This window comes from Berghia stephanieae, chromosome 2 (assembly GCF_034508935.2).
Source record: "Berghia stephanieae isolate SIO BIC M18660-M18661 chromosome 2, UCSD_Bste_1.3, whole genome shotgun sequence".
In the NCBI taxonomy this organism is placed as follows: Eukaryota; Metazoa; Mollusca; class Gastropoda; order Nudibranchia; family Aeolidiidae; genus Berghia; species Berghia stephanieae.
Window position 1 is genome coordinate 74,757,412 of NC_088361.1, and position 20,000 is coordinate 74,777,411.

General features: G+C 33.1%; 1 protein-coding gene across 3 annotated transcripts in view; it reads right to left on the reverse strand.

Annotated features, from left to right (window-relative positions):
• Window positions 1–920: 920 nt before the first annotated feature.
• The window catches only part of LOC144965528 (ATP-dependent translocase ABCB1-like), a 73,972-nt gene continuing 54,892 nt past the window's right edge, over window positions 921–20,000 (reverse strand). For all 3 annotated transcript variants that reach the window (XM_078900942.1, XM_078900939.1, XM_078900940.1), the window contains exons 25-28: window positions 12,063–12,260; window positions 8,999–9,205; window positions 5,664–5,810; window positions 921–1,359 (exon numbers count right to left, since the gene is read on the reverse strand). In XM_078900942.1, the coding sequence (XP_078757068.1) occupies window positions 1,159–1,359; window positions 5,664–5,810; window positions 8,999–9,205; window positions 12,063–12,260 (753 nt within the window). In that variant the 3' untranslated portion in view covers window positions 921–1,158. The remainder of the gene's footprint in view (window positions 1,360–5,663; window positions 5,811–8,998; window positions 9,206–12,062; window positions 12,261–20,000) is intronic.

Genomic DNA, 20,000 nt, shown 5'->3' on the forward strand with positions numbered 1-20,000 from the left:
CCGTATTAATTTTATACGTTTCGGTAAATACCACATATGCCCGCTAGATGAATCCTACCAACACACAAAACTCTATATTATATGTGACTTTAAACGGTTATATCTCCTTTAGAGAAGGAACTAAATTGATGTCATTCAGCTCATTGTTATCGTTTTTAGTCAGTCATTTTATAAGTAGTTGTCACTAAATTATATCCATGAATATTTAAGGTTACACATAGTTGTGTGTGTTGGTGTGTTATATCCAGATGTGATTATTTTGTGAGTACTTTAACTAAGCGCATAGCATCAATAGAAGCAACCAAGTTGACGAGACTCAGCTCTTTGTTATTATTTTTAAACAGCCTTTTTTTTAGTGATTAGTTATTACTAAATTATATCAATCAGACAACAAGGTTAAGGTTAAACATAGTTCTGTGTGTTGGTACGTTATTTCTGGCTGGCGGAAGTCATGAGCATTTTACCTAAAAGGTTGCACACAATTTTGTGTGTTTAATTTGGCTGACGGACGTCGTGAGAAGTTTACCTAAATACATAACATCAACATTTAAGTGACTCACTAACTCAACACAGGTCTAAAATCAATACCAAAGAGCTGAGTGAAGCCGACTTCGTTCCTTCAATGTATTGTAGGAGAAGAAGGTGGACAGAGTGAGTAGAGTTCTTGAATCTAACGTTTGTAATCAGTGTTAAATTTCAACGCATCTCTTCCTGTTTATCATGACGTGGTAACTCGTAGGGATCGAATAAAATTGATTTAACATTTTATACGGTCACTTGTAAAATGGTCTAAATCACAAAAATCTGGGTGTCCTGCATCAGAAGGATAAAAATGTTAACGAACTGGCTAATTTAAAAGCAGATAGTCGTCTGGTTTTTCCTATAGTCGAAACATATATACACACACAGGCAGACAGACAGACTTGATATTTCGTTTATTGATATAGATAAAGATAGATCTCTATAAGTTTTCATGATTATGGAAGTTCAGTGAAATACATTTTAGATACATTTAAAGCATAGCGCAGAAATATTGCTTTTCTTATTCGATATGATAATTAAGTTGGCTTTTTAATTGGCTTAATAATAATATGGATTTATTCTAAAACGTCTAGTCTATATTATTCGTTCAGTCTGTAAATGGAAACGTTAAATGATTTAGGGAGACACAGTCTGAACAGTTTGAAGACGATAATAGTAACTCTTCAACATCATAAGTTCATCATGAGTTCCTTGCTCTACAACTTCCCCTTGATGAATCACTACTATTTTGTCGGCGTCTTGTATGGTAGACAATCGATGAGCGATGGTGATACAGGTACGACCAGATCTGGCGTTGTCCAAAGCTTCTTGTACAATCTGAGAAAAATGAAATCGAAGTGTTTTGTTAAAAGAAGTTGAATTTCTTTGCTGTTTTTTACAACGAGGAAGTAATTAATTCAAGCATTGATATATATATATATATATATATATATATATATATATATATATATATATATATATATATATATATATCGCACTCAGCATTATCAACATCATTGGTTGACTGAAAATCATGGCTCCTTTTTCATAATTTCTAAACCAACGATTCTGTAAATAAAAATTAAATTTCAAATGAAAGCTTAGGCTTTCACTTGTACAATGATACCTTCATTTTCCCGCATATTTGACGTCTCTGTCAACACGGATGCGCCAACGGTACACCCGTTGTTGCAAGACATCGGCGAAACATAAAGATTGCTTTCCTTTGACAAACTTCGCACATTTTCTTTAGCATCCTCGTCGTCTGTGTAATGATTTCCTTCCTGGGTGGGGTTCCTGGCCTCCCATAGTGGATAGGGTGGCACTTACTGTGACTTCTATCCCGTTATAGCTGTTTTCCAATTTGCTTTTTGTCTTTCTCTTGGAATGCGATTACTTGGTTTTGTCATGGCCCATACTGGAGTCCTTGGCTAGGAGGGAAACAGTCAAATGCATTGTTATTGTTTGGAAGATGATATAATTTTCTTTGTAAATCATCTCTGTGTTATGTATTATTTTATTTGTTATTTTGCATGAATAATGTAAGCATTTGAGTCTATTACTCTATGTTGGATCTTGTGCTTGTGTCCGGATGAAACTTATAGGTGATCTCAGACTAAGGACATTGATGACATGCACTTAGAATCCACATCTGATCCCTATTTGTTCCCAGTTCCGCTCCATCTTACTTTTTCTTGGGTGCTTTAATTGTAAATTTGACTATCCCATTGTTATCCTTTTTACTGGCGCTGATATAACCTCTAAGTATTGCAATGTAAACCTTAAAAACAAACAAACAAACAAACAACCAATGATTTCCTTTCAAGTATTATTTGAGTTTTCGTAAAAGAAAGAATTCCGATTGGGCCAAGATATTATTATTATTATTATTATTATTATTATTATTATTATTATTATTATTATTATTATTATTATTATTATTATTATTATTATTATTATTATTATTATTATTATTATTATTATTATTATTATTATTATTTTTATCATTATTATTATTGTTATTATTATTATTATTATAATTATTATTATTATTATTATTATTATTATTATTATTATTATTATTGCTACTACTACTACTACTACTACTACTACTACTACTACTACTACTACTACTACTACTACTACTACTACTACCACTACTACTACTACTACTACTACTACTACTACTACTACTACTACTACTACTACTACTACTACTACTACTACTACTACTACTACTACTACTACTACTACTACTACAACTACAACTGCTATTATTATTATTATTATTATTATTATTATTATTATTATTATTATTATTATTATTATTATTATTATTATTATTATTATTATTATTATTATTATTATTATTATTGTTATTATTATTATTTTTATTTTTATTTTTTTATTATTTTTTTTAATAATTTTTTTTTTTTTTACTGTGTTACGCGCCAACTGGCAGCTATGTTGTTTTGTGCTCTCACAATTTTAAATAATTTCGCTGGATTTTATTTACTTCCCTTTTGGCTTTTTACACATGTGGTTCATAATAACAATGAGCATTTGTGTCTATATTTTTTTTTTGCATTTAACTCATTTAGACTAGGCGGAATGATCAAAAAGCTTTTAACCCATTGCCTCTCAAGGAAATTGTTCCTTTTTAACATTGAACAACCAAGCCAAGGGAAATAACTCTTATGTAAATAGTAGTAGTAGTAAGCTTCGCAGTCCGACTGATGCTTGCTGAGAATTGTGTGATTCAGTCATGGTCGATAAGTATAGCTGCTTTTTATGTAAATAGTAGTAGTAGTAAGCTTCGCAGTCCGACTGATGCTTGCTGAGAATTGTGTGATTCAATCATAGTCGATAAGTATAGCTGCTCTCTCCATCCATGTTGTTCATTGTTTCCATTGGTCACGGTCCTGGGCCAGAGTTTTGAGGCTGTCAAGATCTTGTGACTGTAGTATGGAGGGCACGGCAGTATTTCTTAGTTCTTCGGGGAATAATTCGGCCTCATCTGAATCCAGCAATTTCTGATATGTAGAGAGATCCTGGTTCAGGGTAGTTACTATTGATGTTGGTGGTCTCCCTACATATTTGTTGCCATGAAGGAAATATTCTGTCATTGCAGTTTGGGCTGGGATGTTATCTTCTCGACGTAAGATGTGACCAAATAGTCTCCTAAGCTGTTCTTTTATTTTTTGTACTCAGGCGTTGGACCCTGTTTTTTTTTCATAGGGATCAGTATTTTTAATTGTCTCTTATGAAATACTGACTGTATTTCACAAAAAATATTTACTTTGTCGGAACAATTATTGAAACACCGATTAATATGTTATTATCAAATAAAGAAATGAATTTCCATTAATTAGATATAATATGACACGCATGTTTGTGACAAGTACAACATTGGAAAAACAAATGTAAAGTCAAAAGATATATAAAAATACCAATTTTGAATGTTTTTAAAACTTTAAATTGAATTTTTCCTTTAAAAAAATCATATATAGTTGTGAACTCTTGCCATATGAATCAACTTTATGGGCTGCTGTTTAATCTAAAGCACTTTCAAAGATGAAAGAATTTTGAAAAATAAAATGCCATCTTTCAAGTTTCAGTTAGATTTGAATGAAAAAAATTCGTCTCACTTCAAAAAATCATCGTGCAGCTTGCAATACCAGTTTTTAGAAAATGTAAACTGCTACGTTCACATTCACTATTCCTCTCCATCTTGGATACTGGCTAAAAAAAAACCCACCATGAGCGGGCGCATTTGGTCGCATTGGGAAGAACAATGCTCGATTTTATCGGGAGCAATAAGGCGCATTGAGAAACAATGGGGTAAGTTATGACCATGGTATTTTACAATAGCACCATTTTAAACAATATCTATTTTTCACTTTATGATGCTTAATAGCCATATTTTAATTTGTGTCTAAGTGTCATAACCCAATGTCATCCCATTTGAATCAAAACAAAAGGTCATCCCGAGGTGGGAAACGAAGACAAATCAAATCTATTTATGGTCATCGTCCTGAAAACGTAGTCCACCGTCTACTGCGATTAATGTCCAACTTCATGTTAATGAAAACGACGATTATATTACTAACTATGACAGAAGGCAACGGAAACCATTGTCATTAAAGGATGTTACTTGCCCTGGACACAATGAAGATGAAACCTCATTTAGATTACGAAAAAGAGAAATACCTCTGATAGCCACATGGGATGTAAGCACACTCAATCAATTAGGGAAAGGTGAAAATGTAATTCCAGAAATGAAGAAATACAACCTAAAAATACTAGGTGTCTTTGAGACAAGATGGACTGGAACTGGTAAAGTTAGCATAGATAGATCCTCCTCCTCTTTTTGCCTTTTTTCTGATGTATGCAACGTGCATACAAGCGCACGCCACAGATAAGTAAGTAATCATTATTATTGTTATTATTGTTATTATTATTATCATCATCATCATCATCATCATCATCATCATCATCATCATCATCATCGTCATCATCATCCTCATTCTTCATCTTCTTCTTCTTCTTCTTCTTCTTCTTCTTCTTCTTCTTCTTCTTCTTCTTCTTCTTCTTATCATTATTATCGTTGTTGTTATTTTATCATAATTATAAACAATGCTATAAGTAGTATTAGTAGTAGTAGTAGTAGTAGTAGTAGTAGTAGTAGTAGTAGTAGTAGAGTAGTAGTAGTAGTAGTAGTAGTAGTAGTAGTAGTAGTAGTAGTAGTAGCAGTAGTAATAAAACTATTATTATTATTATTTTTTATTATTATTGCTATTATTATTATTATTATTATTATTATTATTATTATTATTATTATTATTATTATTATTATTATTATTATTATTTTTGTTAGTAGTAGTAGTAGTAGTAGTAGTAGTAGTAGTAGTAGTAGTAGTAGTAGTAGTACTAGTAGTAGTAGTAGTAGTAGTAGTAGTAGTAGTAGTAGTAGTAGTAGTAGTAAGGAGGAGGAAGAGGAGGAGGAGGTGGAGGTGGAGTAGATAGGTGATTTTGGAAAAACAGATTAATATTACGCTAATGATAATGATGATCATGACAATGATGGTTGTGTTGCTGATGATGATAATGAAGATTATGATGATGTTGGTGATAAGGATGACCTTTTCACTCTCCGTGTCCAGCGCTGACGTCGCCTCATCAAGTAGTAGAATTTTGGGGTCTCTGAGCAATGCCCGTGCAATGGCAATTCTCTGTTTCTGACCTCCACTGAGTTGTGTTCCTTTCTCCCCAACGTTCGTGTCATATCCCTGAGGAAAAATTGTATTCAACAAGCTGATTATTTATTGTTAAACATTATAACAACATAAACAATCAATATGTCAATTGCTTGGTATCATACAGACTAAAATCTTCTTTATGTAAACCCTTTTCACTTATAATTATCATTATCTTTTTGCAAAATGTAAGAGAGTAAGCTAATGCAAGAAGTTTCGTATTTGACTAGGTTTTTTTATACTGATGGAATTTATTCGTGCATTACTAGAATTTGTCTAGCCCAAAATCTACTTAGCTCAATGATTTCATAGGACTTGTATTCAAGTTAATGGATTGTGAATTATGGTAAAGAGGTTGAAAATTGATCTCCTGTTGAAGTTCTTGGTTTTTGATGCAGGGAATAAGGCCATTTATCAAAGTAATATTATATCATAAAAGGCGGAGATGTGTAAGCAAAAATTTGAATTTAATTTTTGTGATTGATTGTGTCAGCTAGCTATGTAAAATATGTGTGCTAATTTGGAAAAACCCGTCGGGTGTCGCACGAACTGATTTTGAGAATAAAGGTGAAATATCGTTATCTGCATGATTTTCGTTTTTCACCTCTTCGTTTTCATTATCTATCACACGAAAGGATTTTACAATTTGAAGATATTAGAAAACATAATTTTTTAGAGCTCTATCGAACCAAAATACCTTCATAATTGACCTAAAATCTGCCTCAATTCAGCGCTGAGAACCGAAACTTGTACCAAACCAGAACTTATTAATATCATTCTTTTGTCATTGTTCGTCTTTGGTATGGAAGTGTGCATGAATATAAGCTGTCAGTATAACGACTGAGCATAGGTACAAACAAAGCGGCTAACGCGATATCGATAAGTAATAGTAATAGGCGGGGTGGTGGTGAGGGTGAGTGATAAAATCGAATTCTTTGGTATGTGTTACAGAAGGGCTTTATTTTTTATTTATGGGTATGATTGGGCTGTGCAACTGCTGTTGTGATGATAATGTCACTTTTTTAAAAAACAATCTATAGTAAATCTGCATGTCTTGTCTTTAAAGGCGATTTTCTTCGTTATAAATTTTTGGACCCCCCCCCTCCTTTCCCCACTTCTTTCCCTCAATATCAATATTTTTTTCCAGAAAGGGTGTTTTTATTCGAATGTGTATTAATATCTGTGATTTGATTTTTCTGAGATCCGACGGGTTATGCCAGGACACCACACATATTTGTAGTGTATTTATACATTATTTACCCCCAAATATTCCAACATACGACTCATCAGTAAGCTATATATATAACATATACGTGTGCAACTAAACCACAGTTGGAAAATTGTCTCAAAATCTAAACCATGTATTTCTGTTTCTTAAATGTATTAATCAGACATCGATGATAGGCCTAGATCTATTATTATTATTATTATTATTATTATTATTATTATTATTATTATTATTATTATTATTATTATTATTATTATTATTATTATTACTATTATTATTATTATTATCATTATCATTATTATTATTATTATTATTATTATTATTATTATTATTATTATTATTATTATTATTATTATATATTAACACTATCATTGTTATTATTATTAATATAATTATAATTGTTACTATTACTGTTATTATCATTATCATTATTATTATTATTATTATTATTATTATTATTATTATTACTATTATTATTATTATTATTATTATTATTATTATTATTATTATTATTATTATTATTACTTATATATTTATCTATTCATTTAACATTAATAATACTTGTTAATATATTCTCTTTTTGACTTTCTAGCCCTGGCCGTTGCCTTATTATGTACACTCTAACTTCCCCACATAGGGTACCGATTAATCATTCATATTACAGGGAGGAAATCCCATTCTTAACTCTAAATGGCAAATTTTTAAATATATTTTTTTAATATATCTATATAATATATCGTTTCATTTATTTATTTGTTTTATTATTTTTTATTTATCCATTTATTTATTTATTTATTTATTTATTTATTTATTTATTTACTAATTAGTATTATTAGTATTATTCTTTTTTTCTTATTCTATTATTTTTACACACACATGCCAAATATACCTCTATTGATGAGGCTTGTGGCCCGTGCGATGACCTTTTACCAGCGGCCACGTCCCAGTATCAGCAATCTTTCCCTTTTAATGAGTGTACTGGGCTTTTAAGTCTTTATTTCTATATTATTATTATTATTATTATTATTATTATTATTATTATTATTATTATTATTATTATTATTATTATTATTATTATTATTATTATTATCATCATCATTATTATTATTATTATTATTATTATTATTATTATTATTATTATTATTATTATTATTATTATTATTATTATTATTATTATCATCATCATTATTATTATTGTTAGTATTATTATTATTATTATTATTATTATTATTATTATTATTATTATTATTATTATTATTATTATTATTATTATTGTTATTCTTCTTCTTCTTCTTCTTCTTCTTCTTCTTCTTCTTCTTCTTCTTCTTATTATTATTATTATTATTATTATTATTATTATTATTATTATTATTATTATTATCATTATTGTTATTGTTATTGTTATTATTATTATTGATATTATTGTTGTTATTATTATTATCATCATCATCATCATCATCATCATCATCATCATCATCATCATCATCATCATCATCATCATCATCATCATCATCATCCTCATTTTATCTATTTATTTGAAATGTTTTCACCAGTAAGGTGTATTGATAGTTATAAAATGTAGATGTCTGGTAGTTATAAATTGCCCTTCGTTCCGTCATATTCAAATACTGTATGTATATCGTTTTAGTTTCAATTGACCGAACATTCCATTATAACGAATTCCTTCAAAATGGATAAGCAGAAAATTCATAATTTTGATAATTTACATCTTCTTTGAGTTCTGATCCCTACCTGTTATCGATTTTAATATAGCCGTAATAAGCGAAAGCCTTTATTATTGTTTTAAAATTCATGAAAAAAATTCTTCTTCATTACGAAAAACTTATTCAGAGGTTCATACAAATTTTTAAAGCTGTGCATTGAGGGACAGCTTAGAAGAAGAAGAAAAACACGCGCCAATTATTAAAGATCTGACTATTTGCAGTATATTTAAAATGATAAACCCACCTTCAGAGGAATACTAAAATCTTACATTTGGCAAAGCTTCAATAAAGTTGTGAACATTTGCATTCCTTGCAGCTTTGATGATTTCATCCATTTTTACCTCCCTTGAATTGTCTCCATATGCTATATTATCCGCAATCGAACGGTCAAACAATACAGGTTCTTGGGATACAAGACCAATTTTGCTTCGGAGCCATTTTATGTTCAGGTCTCGAATTTCATGGTTGTCAACATTCTGGCAAAATGGAAGAAAATGTATATATTTAAATAGTGAACACCAATATAATATTAGAGATGCTTTATGCTCCCATAATCCCTGCTTTAGTAACACCGCAAATAGTATCTGCCATAGCATACTCCGTCATGGATCGCTTGTCGTTGGTGGGGGAATTGAGGCAAATAAGTAATTCCGGTCGACCGCCACTAGATCATCCCGGATGTCGGGCCTATAAGCGGGCGCCCTGATATTATGTGGCTAATGGAGATCCAACCCGGTGCCCGAATGGCCTCCGTCATCCCGGGCTCCACACTACTATGTTCTTCAATGATTATGTCCAGGAAACAGATTCGCCAATGGCGAAGCTGTACAAGGAGTACCAACAGAACCAGTACCAGGGCGTAGCCGATAAACTACTTCAGTCTCTGACAGAAGGAAAGAAGCAATAACGGTGGCAGGAGACCGTTGAAAGCCTCGACTTTACACACTCAAGCCGCCACGCTTGGCGACTGATAAAGATATTGGATCCTGACTGGAATTTCGCGGCTATACCGGAGTGGGAGGCAGACACAATTGCCAAGAATATAAAGAGTCGTAGAAAACGGGTCCCGAATCAGTCTTTCGAGCGCCCGCAAGGCACACCGTACGATTTTGGACTCGCCACCTGTGGAGGAGTTGGATTGTACATCCCCGTTCAGTCCCCGAGAAGTGGGTGCAGCCATTCGTGATGTAAAGAACGGCAAAGTAGCAGAGATAGATGGTATATATCCCGATGTGCTGACGAATCTGGACCCCGAGGAATGGGTCTAACTGGCAGTGTATGACGTCCGTGCAAAAGAAAAGTTTCCACAAATATGGAAGGTAGACAAAGTTGTTATCAGATAGTTGCCATCCCGAAGTAAGGGAAACCGCGAAGGAGGCTGGCAGTTACAGGCCCATATCACGTCTGTGCTACAAAAGTTTGGAGCATGTTCTATTGAATTGTTGGGGGCCGGTCCTACCCGCTATCCCGCCATCCGAGCAGGCGGCGTTCAGGGAAGAGAGACGTACCACGGAGGTTTGAAAGGAAACAGCAAACGGGTGCTGTATTTATAAACATATCGGCAGCGTACAATACGGTCTGGTGCGAAGGGTGCTCAAACTTACAAAGATCATTAGGTGGTGCTAAAAGACCTTGAAGTTGTTCTCTTCAATCCTAGGGGAAAGGCAATTCCACATCGCCCTGGGAGACATTACGTGTAAAGTTAGGAAACTGAAGAATGGGGTCCCTCAGGGATCGGTTCTGGCGCAAATGTTGTTTAATGTTAGCGACATGCCGAACATTTCCTCTCTGAGGCTGGGATACAATGACGACTGGTCGCTCGTTACTCAAAGTAAAGTGTGGACCTGTCTCGAGAGAGTAATCAATGAGGTCGTCACCAGACTCAAATCCTAACTGAACGTCTTCGTCGGGACCAGCTTTTCTCGTATGGGCCGACTCCGAAATGGGGGGGGGGGGGGGGGGGGGGGGGCTACGTTTGACCGCAGTCTTACCAACGGGTACATCTCGAAGGAGTTGCCCGGAAGATAGAGAATCGCAACTGTCTTCTGAGGAAGCTGGCAGGTGCCCGATAATGGCAGCAATCCAGCCTCACGTTATCCGGCGAGAGACGATTATAAACAACTGGCTTCGTAAGATCAAAAAGAGAGGGAATGGGAATACCCGCTTAAGCGCATAATGGACGGTACCCCTGTTTCGAGCCGAAATAAGTCCCAGCAACACTTGTTTGTAGCTTCCCTGACTTCGGACAGAGCTGCATATACGAGATGGAATTCGGTTTGGACGAATTAAATCCCTCGAAGAGGCGGATGACATCGACTCCTCGAAATTGGGGGAGAAGTTGCCAGGCTATTCCACCAGCAACAGGAGACATTAGATGGTAGCCAATCGGATTCGATCCAGAACCTGCTGAACAGCACGCTTACTTCATCAGTGGGGACTTGCCACCTGTTCAACATGTATCCGTTGTGGTCTTGAGCCCGAAACCGCAGAGCATCTAGTTGAACGGTGCGTTGTGACGAAGCTTCCGGGTGGGTTTGCGACTGTTCACGATTTCGGTACGGAATTTGCATCCTGGATAGATCGTCTAACATGGTAATGTGAGCACCATTAGACGTTGCTGCTGCCCTCACATAGAATGACTATTTAAATGTCATTGTACCACCAATGTCCTTATACTACCATGATATGACATTATCATGGAGTTTTAGAGTTATTTTTCATGTTCACAATTGAGATCGTTTTCATGATGGATAACATATAACTGAGTCGAAATTGATTTTATGATAACCTTATTAGATTCATAAAATGAGATTTAAGTTATAAAAGAAGAGGCCCTAAGTATTTGCATTCCAATACCCCCGGGCTATTTTTAAAGAGATAGGTCGCAATAGATTTGTGACCCATCGTCTAAAGACGATATTATTTCGGGATGAACCAAGTACCAAAAAGTCAAATTAAAGTTAAACTGATCCAAATATAAATTCTTGGTAGGGCGGCTCAACACCCTAAAACACTATAGTTATTATCCTCAAAAAACACATTAAAACTTTACCAGTGTGATGTTTCTGGCTATAAATTCATTTTTTAGCACCTTAATCATCTATTTAGAGCGATGCGTCACATCTGTTAATTAGAATGTTAAATTTATGCACTTACCACAAAATAATTGTTGTCACTCTAAATCCATAGTTTGCCCTATAGGGCCACAAAACCATGATATGAGCTTATTACAAAGAGCATCGTTTGCTCTCTCACCAAATCGATAGTTTGCACCTACCAAAAATGCACAATTTGCATTTAACATATTTCCACAACTCCAATATTTGCACTTACCACAAACCCAGCGTCCAAATCATAGAAACGTTCTAATAGTGCTATACTTGTACTTTTTCCACAACCACTGCTTCCAACCAAGGCAACCGTTTGTCCTGGCTCAACACTGAAAGTAAGTCCTTGCAGTACCGGAACCTCTGACCGAGTTGGGTATTTGAACCTAACATCTCGAAACTTGATAGCGCTACGGAAGGAGTCCTGAAAAAAATATTTAACTATAAGAAGAACGGAAGTCAAAAAGTCAATTACAAAAAATATTGTTTAAAAATGACACAATGATTTTTGATATAAAGACACATTATAAAGCAAAGAACGGCTTTGGCGCATGTCCTTTATGAGTATCAAATTCAACAAACAGGTTTACGTGTATAATACTAATTTGTAAAGTGCACGGCTTGCTTTCAACTCTTGTCGATGTAGTAAGGGGAATTAGACGTCTAGGTCCAAAAAACCCTTGAATTGTGCAAATCAGGTTGAAAGCATGAAAATTACATATGTTGTAGAATATGAAAAATCCTATAATTTATGATATAGAACCACTCTGTGAGATCAGTAATAGTTGAGATACAAGGTTTTTAAGATTAGAAAATTTTGAAATGGACGACAACAATTTCTTTCATTGTTATTGTGTAAACATTCGAGGCAAGCCGACCCAAGGTTGTTTTACGTCATCCTTTGGATTCCCATTGGTGACTATTTTTAGCGTCGAAGCGGATGCTTTCCTTTCATTTTACTTTCGATTCACGAACCATACAAATGATTTAATCCGAAATATTATTCAATTTCACTTGTTTTAAAGAACGTCTAGCGAGCAAGATCCTATAATATGAGATTTTTCTGCATCTGCTTTAATAAGCATAAGCAGTTTCTCTAAAACGGACGGGCAGACGAGCAGAGGGGTAGTCAAAACAGACTAGCAGAACTCAGCTCAATAAATGCCGATAACCGGTCTTGACAAAGGACAGTGCTCCTTCTCCCCTCTCCTGTTTTCTTTTCTTTCCAAAAATACTGCTACGTGAGTTAAAACTTATTTCGGTCAAACTTGATGAGAGTAAAGAGTCCGTATACCACTTAAATTATATGAGAACGCTATAATTATCATCTTGATCATCATCATCATCATCATCATCATCATCATCATCATCATCATCATCATCATCATCATCATCATCATCATCATCATCACCCACTATGATGCTGTATTGTGGCAAGTAATTTACTTTACGTTTTTACCTCATGGGGACAATGGGAGAATGTTCTATTTGTACTGTTGTTTCCCTATGTAAGGGACTGCACACATTTTGCCTCCTGCTGATGATGGGTCTTTAACAGAAAGAACGAAAGAGAGAGAGAGAGAGAGAGAGAGAGAGAGAGAGAGAGAGATAGAGAGAGAGAGAGAGAAAGATATATATATAAAAGAATATTGCATATTCCTAATAAAGGAATGCGTTTGCATGATTTCAGATACACATACGATGGTAAAAAGAACTGCTCCCATATACTGGGACAAGTGTTTGATATACCAACAAGATAACCCAGACCGTTTAGAATGTCCCTCTAAGTCGAGGAGGTATGACAAAGGGCAAGGCTATGAAACTCATTTTGAAGATTTAACACAATTCAATTCTTTGGTTTGTGATGAAAACAAGTTGGAATGATCTATTTTTTCAAATTCATCAGAAAGAAATGAGATTATTGAAAGCTTAAAACAAAATGATAAGTGGCCGGCATAAGTATTGTCGTGTAAAATTTAATGCCAACAAAATTAGGTGATAAAATTAAAGAAATCTAAAAGAAATGCCCTACATGATTCCAAACTTCGTTATTTGACTGGGAGGAGTCACCGAATGAGATTTGTTTCGCCACCCACGAGAATAATGAGACAACGTTCAAAATTAGAGATTGGCTGTAAAAAACAAACGTGCTTTTTCTCTAAAAACATGGAATCGGGAGTACTTCATTCTGCAATGACCACAGACATGGAAGGAAATATTCGTGAAATAGCGTTATCTATCAAAGATTCTGATAGGTTGTTATTTATTGCCGGAGGAGATTCAGTCGCCCAGGAGGCACACTCCCATAAAATTTGTCATGCACGATACTTAAAAAACAAGCTTTGTCACTGCTGATGATAATGATGATGTCACAGTTCTTGAAAGAAGTCGAGCTTTTGCCAGCATTATAATATATTTTATAGAAGAGAACCCAGCAACAAATGTACGATCGACACGAACCACTGTGGAGCTTATTTCCAGAATTGTCAAAAGTGTCCCAAAAACTCATCAAGTGTTCATGTAAGAGAGAATGTATCGGAACACGATGCAAGTGTTTAAGGTCCGGTTTGCCGTGCACGGACTTGTGTAGATGCGGGGGTCTTAGGTCAGTACAGTAATGAGTAAAATTCTCTCTCTTCTTCTTCTTCTCTCTCTCTCTCTCTCTCTCTCTCTCTCTCTCTCTCTCTCTCTCTCTCCCTCCCTCCATCTCTCTCTCTCTCTATCTCTCTCTCTCTCTCTCTCTCTCTCTCCGTCTCTCCCACTCAGTCCCTTTCCCCCTCTCCCTCTCATATCTACTAGTTACAACACGAAATAATCATCAGTAAATGGTTACCAATGTATTTAAAGTTTTAGAACGCACATTGTATTATCGTGGTTATTTCCTCGGATAAGTAATGCTATATAGGAAAAAATAAAAGTGCTAAAAACGCACTCTTATGATAAATTGCCAGAGTGGTTCTATATCAGGTGCTATTTATACGGGTCTTAGCTACCTGTATGCCAATTTTCAGGATTTCATCCGCAATGTGCACGGGTTTAGCCTAATTTTCCCTAATACAATGAATATGAAGAAACTATATATTTTTACGCAGTTATTTCCCTTGTTTAATATAGCTGTAATAGGTAAAATCTAAGGCCTTAAACCGATACGTTTTGATTGATTGCCAGAGTGGTTCTATATCAGATGTTTTTTCTATGGGTCTTAGCAACCTATATGCAAATTTTGATGCTTTCACCCCGAATTTGCACGGTTTTAGCCTAATTCCCCTACTAATGTCTTCTGGTTCAATCTTAGTCAAAGCACCAAAACACCCAGATTTCAGCTCTTGTTAATAGCACTTTACACAAGACTGTCTATACATGTTTCATCTAAATTGTGAATATGATTTGCACACCAATGGAATGAATTAAATAATTTGAAAGTTCTTAGGGCTAGATTTACTTGCAGATCTTATAACTACACGCAATTATGGCACTGTTCTAAAGTTGTTATAAGAAGAAATTTTATCCTTGGTTTGTGAGTGTTTCTATTAACACAATAATAAATTGAGCCTTTATATATCCACTAAACATGCACATAGCGCTTTACAACGGGTCCCTCAACAGCAATACGAAACTTTTTTTCCGACAGAGACAGTCATGTTTACGGCGAGGTAATCATTTTACACCTGAATACGGTTAGAGCAGGCACGTGCTGTCCATAAAAGCATAGTAAGAAGTGCTTACCCAAGACATTTCAAGTGCATTGCCTATAATTTTGCAGAGGAATGCAAGAAAATCGTCTACAAAATATTCATAAGTTTAAACCAAATGCAACCATACGTGTTAATAGTCAAGGAAGAAGAAAACTCTCGGGACGCAGATTTTATTGTGATTTTAACCTCTTCTATTGACCTCTAAAGTGGCGAATTGCCTGGTGTGACGCGAAGAGGTTTCAAAGTTTCAAAGTTTCAAAGTTTATTCAATCTTAGGCTTTCGCCAATAAATCAACAATTTGATGCCAACATACATGAAGTGGAAAAAAAACAACAAAAAAAAAAAAAAGAAAAGAAAGGTAAATGGAACCAAAAAATAAACTGATACACCACACAAAAATACAACAATCGTAATAACATCAATACGTTCAATAATAATAATAATAATAATAATAATAATAATAATAATAATAATAATAATAATAATAATAATAATACTAATAATGATAATAATAATAATAATAATAATAATAATAATAATAATAATAATAATAATAAATAATAATAATAATAATAATAATAATAATAATAATAATAATAATAATAATAATAATAATAATAATAATAATAAAAAAAAGAAGAAGAAGAAGAAGAAGAAGAAGAAGAAGAAGAAGAAGAAGAAGAAGAAGAAGAAGAAGAAGAAGAAGAAGAAGAAGAAGAAGAAGAAGAAGAAGAAGAAGAAGAAGAAGAACAAAAACAACAACAACAAGAATATCAATAATAACAATAATAATATTACCATCATCCTTACACCCCAATCATCACCGTCACCACCACCACCATTACCATTATCACTACCACTATTACCATCACTTTTACATTTCCAATCAGTTTTTCTCATTTAAAAAAATTTTTAAAAAATAAAAAATTATTGATACCCATCACAACAGACCTCCTCACTACCACGAAAATTCCCGTAGTACTACGGCTAAATCCCGGGCTGGATATAATAAAGGTTTTTTAATTAAATGTCATTTCTTGAAAACGAAGTTCTGGTGCCAGAGCTATCACATAGAGTTAATATTTTTCCCCACGCATTATAAGGACAAACTGGTGGTTTTTAAGGGTAGTTAAAATGTCTACGATGTTATTTACCCTGAAAACTACTTATTACATTTTCCTATTTCAAGTAGGCAGGTCTGCTATGATAAGTATCAGTTCCATAGTCAAAATAAGACAAACAAAAATAACTTTTATTTTAATCAATAATCCATACAATTTGATGACAACAGACATGAAAGTGAGAAAAAAAGGTACATGAAACCAAAGCATAAAATGATACCATAAATAATCATAAAAATACAACATTGTAATACCACCAATACTTACAATAATAGTAATAATAATAATAACAATAATAATACTAATAATAATAATAATAATAATAATAATAATAATAATAATAATAATAATAATAATAATAATAACAACAATAATAATAATAATTATTATTATTATTATTATTATTATTATTATTATTATTATAATAATTGTAAAAATAACAGAAGCGCCGCAGCAATAATATCTAGTATTGTATTTGTAAATGGGGACCACGCTTATATCCCATTCGTTGACAAGTAAGAAGATAGGGATTATATCATGGTAATTCTGTTTTGGATAATAAAGTTATTGACTTTTAGTAATACTAGGTGCTCCAAAATGCTTTGGTCTGGGTGATCTTTATCTTCGGGGAAATTCCAACATAATAAATAGCCCACCACTTATTTAACACATTTCTATCGTTGATTAAAGTTCTAGAAGAATGGGATTTTGCGAACATTGCCTAGAAGTTACAGACATATTAGTTTAACGTATTGTTTGGTAGAATTACAGAATTAATTCCCAAAGACAAATAATTGAATCTTTTAGAATATCACAAACATTTAAGTAATTTTCCGTACTGATATAGTCTAGAGCGAAACAAGCTTGCGTACTTCAATTATTCCATGTCAAGGGTTGGTTTCTGTGTTTTTAAGAATTTTACGGCGTTTGTGACGCATTGAAAGAACAGAAAATGTATAAGGTAGTCTAAAAGTATACTTTTCTCAAAGGCACCTGAGGATAAATAAGGCAAAGGTAAATGGTGCGGATAGGGCACCAAGAGCACCCCTCGGTGTACTTAGATTGAAATCGCTTAGAAGTCAAAGATACAAGCAAAGGGTCCTAACAAGTGAAATACAACACTTCTTTTACAAATCACATCAAAACAGAAGAACCAAGAAAGGAAGAAAAAAAATTAAAAAAAATATTAAAAAATTATATATATATATATAATATATAATATATATATATATAATATATATATATATATATATATACAATATATATAATATATATATAATATATATATATATATACACTATATATATCATCATATAATATATATATATACACTGTTATATATATAATGCTGATAATAAAACAATAAAACAAATAATAATAATTATAGTAATATTAATATTAATAATAATAATAATAATAATAATAATAATAATAATAATAATAATAATAAAATAATAATAATAATTATAATAAAATAAAATAATAATAACAATAATAATAACAATAAACCAATTGTGCAATCGCAACTAATCTTTATCATGGTAAACTATAATACAATATTTTAATATCAATGCCCAGAGGAATGAGAGAGCCGTTTCCAGTTCCACAAGCCCGTGTTTAATCACAACCTAAGAAGCTAATAATAGAGACATGTATGTATGTATGTATGTATGTATGTATGTATGTATGTATGTATGTATGTATGTATGTATGTATGTATGTATGTATGTATGTATGTATGTATGTATGTATGTATGTATGTATGTATGTATGTATGTATGTATGTATGTATGTATGTATGTATGTATGTATGTATGTATGTTATGTATGTATGTATGTATGTATGTATGTATGTATGTATGTATGTATGTATGTATGTATGTATGTATGTATGTATGTATGTATGTATGTATGTATGTATGTATGTATGTATGTATGTATGTATGTATGTATGTATGTATGTATGTATGTATGTATGTATGTATGTATGTATGTATGTATTGTATGTATGTATTATGTATGTATGTATGTATGTATGTATGTATGTATGTATGTATGTATGTATGTATGTATGTATGTATGTATGTATGTATGTATGTATGTATGTATGTATGTATGTATGTATGTATGTATGTATGTATGTATGTATGTATGTATGTATGTATGTATGTATGTATGTTGTATGTATGTATGTATGTATGTATGTTGTATGTATGTATGTATGTATGTATGTATGCATGCATGCATGTATGTTTGTATGTATGTATGTATGTATGTATGTATGTATGTATGTATGTATGTATGTATGTATATATGTTTGTATGTATGTGCGGCTATGTGGTATAGTGGTATGACACTCGCTTTCTGATCGGAAGGTCCTGGGTTCGAGCCTCGCGCTCGGCGCATAGTTGAGTCCTTGGAAAAGGCTCTTTACTCACATTCTCTCACCGTACTCACGTGTAAAATGAGTACATGACCGTTAACAGCGTTGTCTTTGTCCGAAAAATTGTAATATCGCCAACCGGCGGCATGTCCCGTCCTACATGTTAAATGTTGATGTTGACCAGAGACCCCTTGTAAAGCGCTTTGAGCACATTTAGTGGATATTGCCCTATATAAAGTTCAATTATTATTTTTTTAAAAGAGACAAGCAGATAATAGACTGCTTCCTATCACCCCTATAATAATATTAGGTATAAAAAATGTCAAATAAAGCGTCGTTAGTACTGATAGACCTATTGTTTTAATATTAATTTTGAGACATGTGGATAGTGAATGTGATATTAGACAAGGCTTACTTTATGATTTTGTTGATAATGTGAAGAACTAAATATGCTTGTCCAGGGAAAGAGGTTATCGCACGTGTCTGCGTTAGAGAATGTGAGTAAAGAGATTTTTCCCAGGACTAAACTTTGCACTGAATGAAGCTCGACCATCCGATCCGAAAACGAGTGTCATACCAGATGAACACATAGCAATGTGATACAACTACTTGATTCCAGCATCTCACGAATAGTCAAGGCAGTAATGGAGCATTCCCCGGTGAGTAACAGTTATGAAACATTGAAGGGAGCCCTTTTGGTCGGAATGTTTGGAGGGTCATCAGCTATTTCCTTCGTTTGAGATTTATAACAAACACATTTTTTGTCGTCAAATATAAACAAAAAATAAAATCAGAATCGAACTCAGCACCTCAAAGTCAGTCAAACATACGCGTGTGCGCTTATTTTTAAAGCGTTTTTACCATATTTCAATATTATTTGGTATATAATTTTTATTCAATTAAGAATGACATTGTCACAAAGTTTTCTTTTGGAATTTCCCACCAATTCTTTTTGTGTACATTA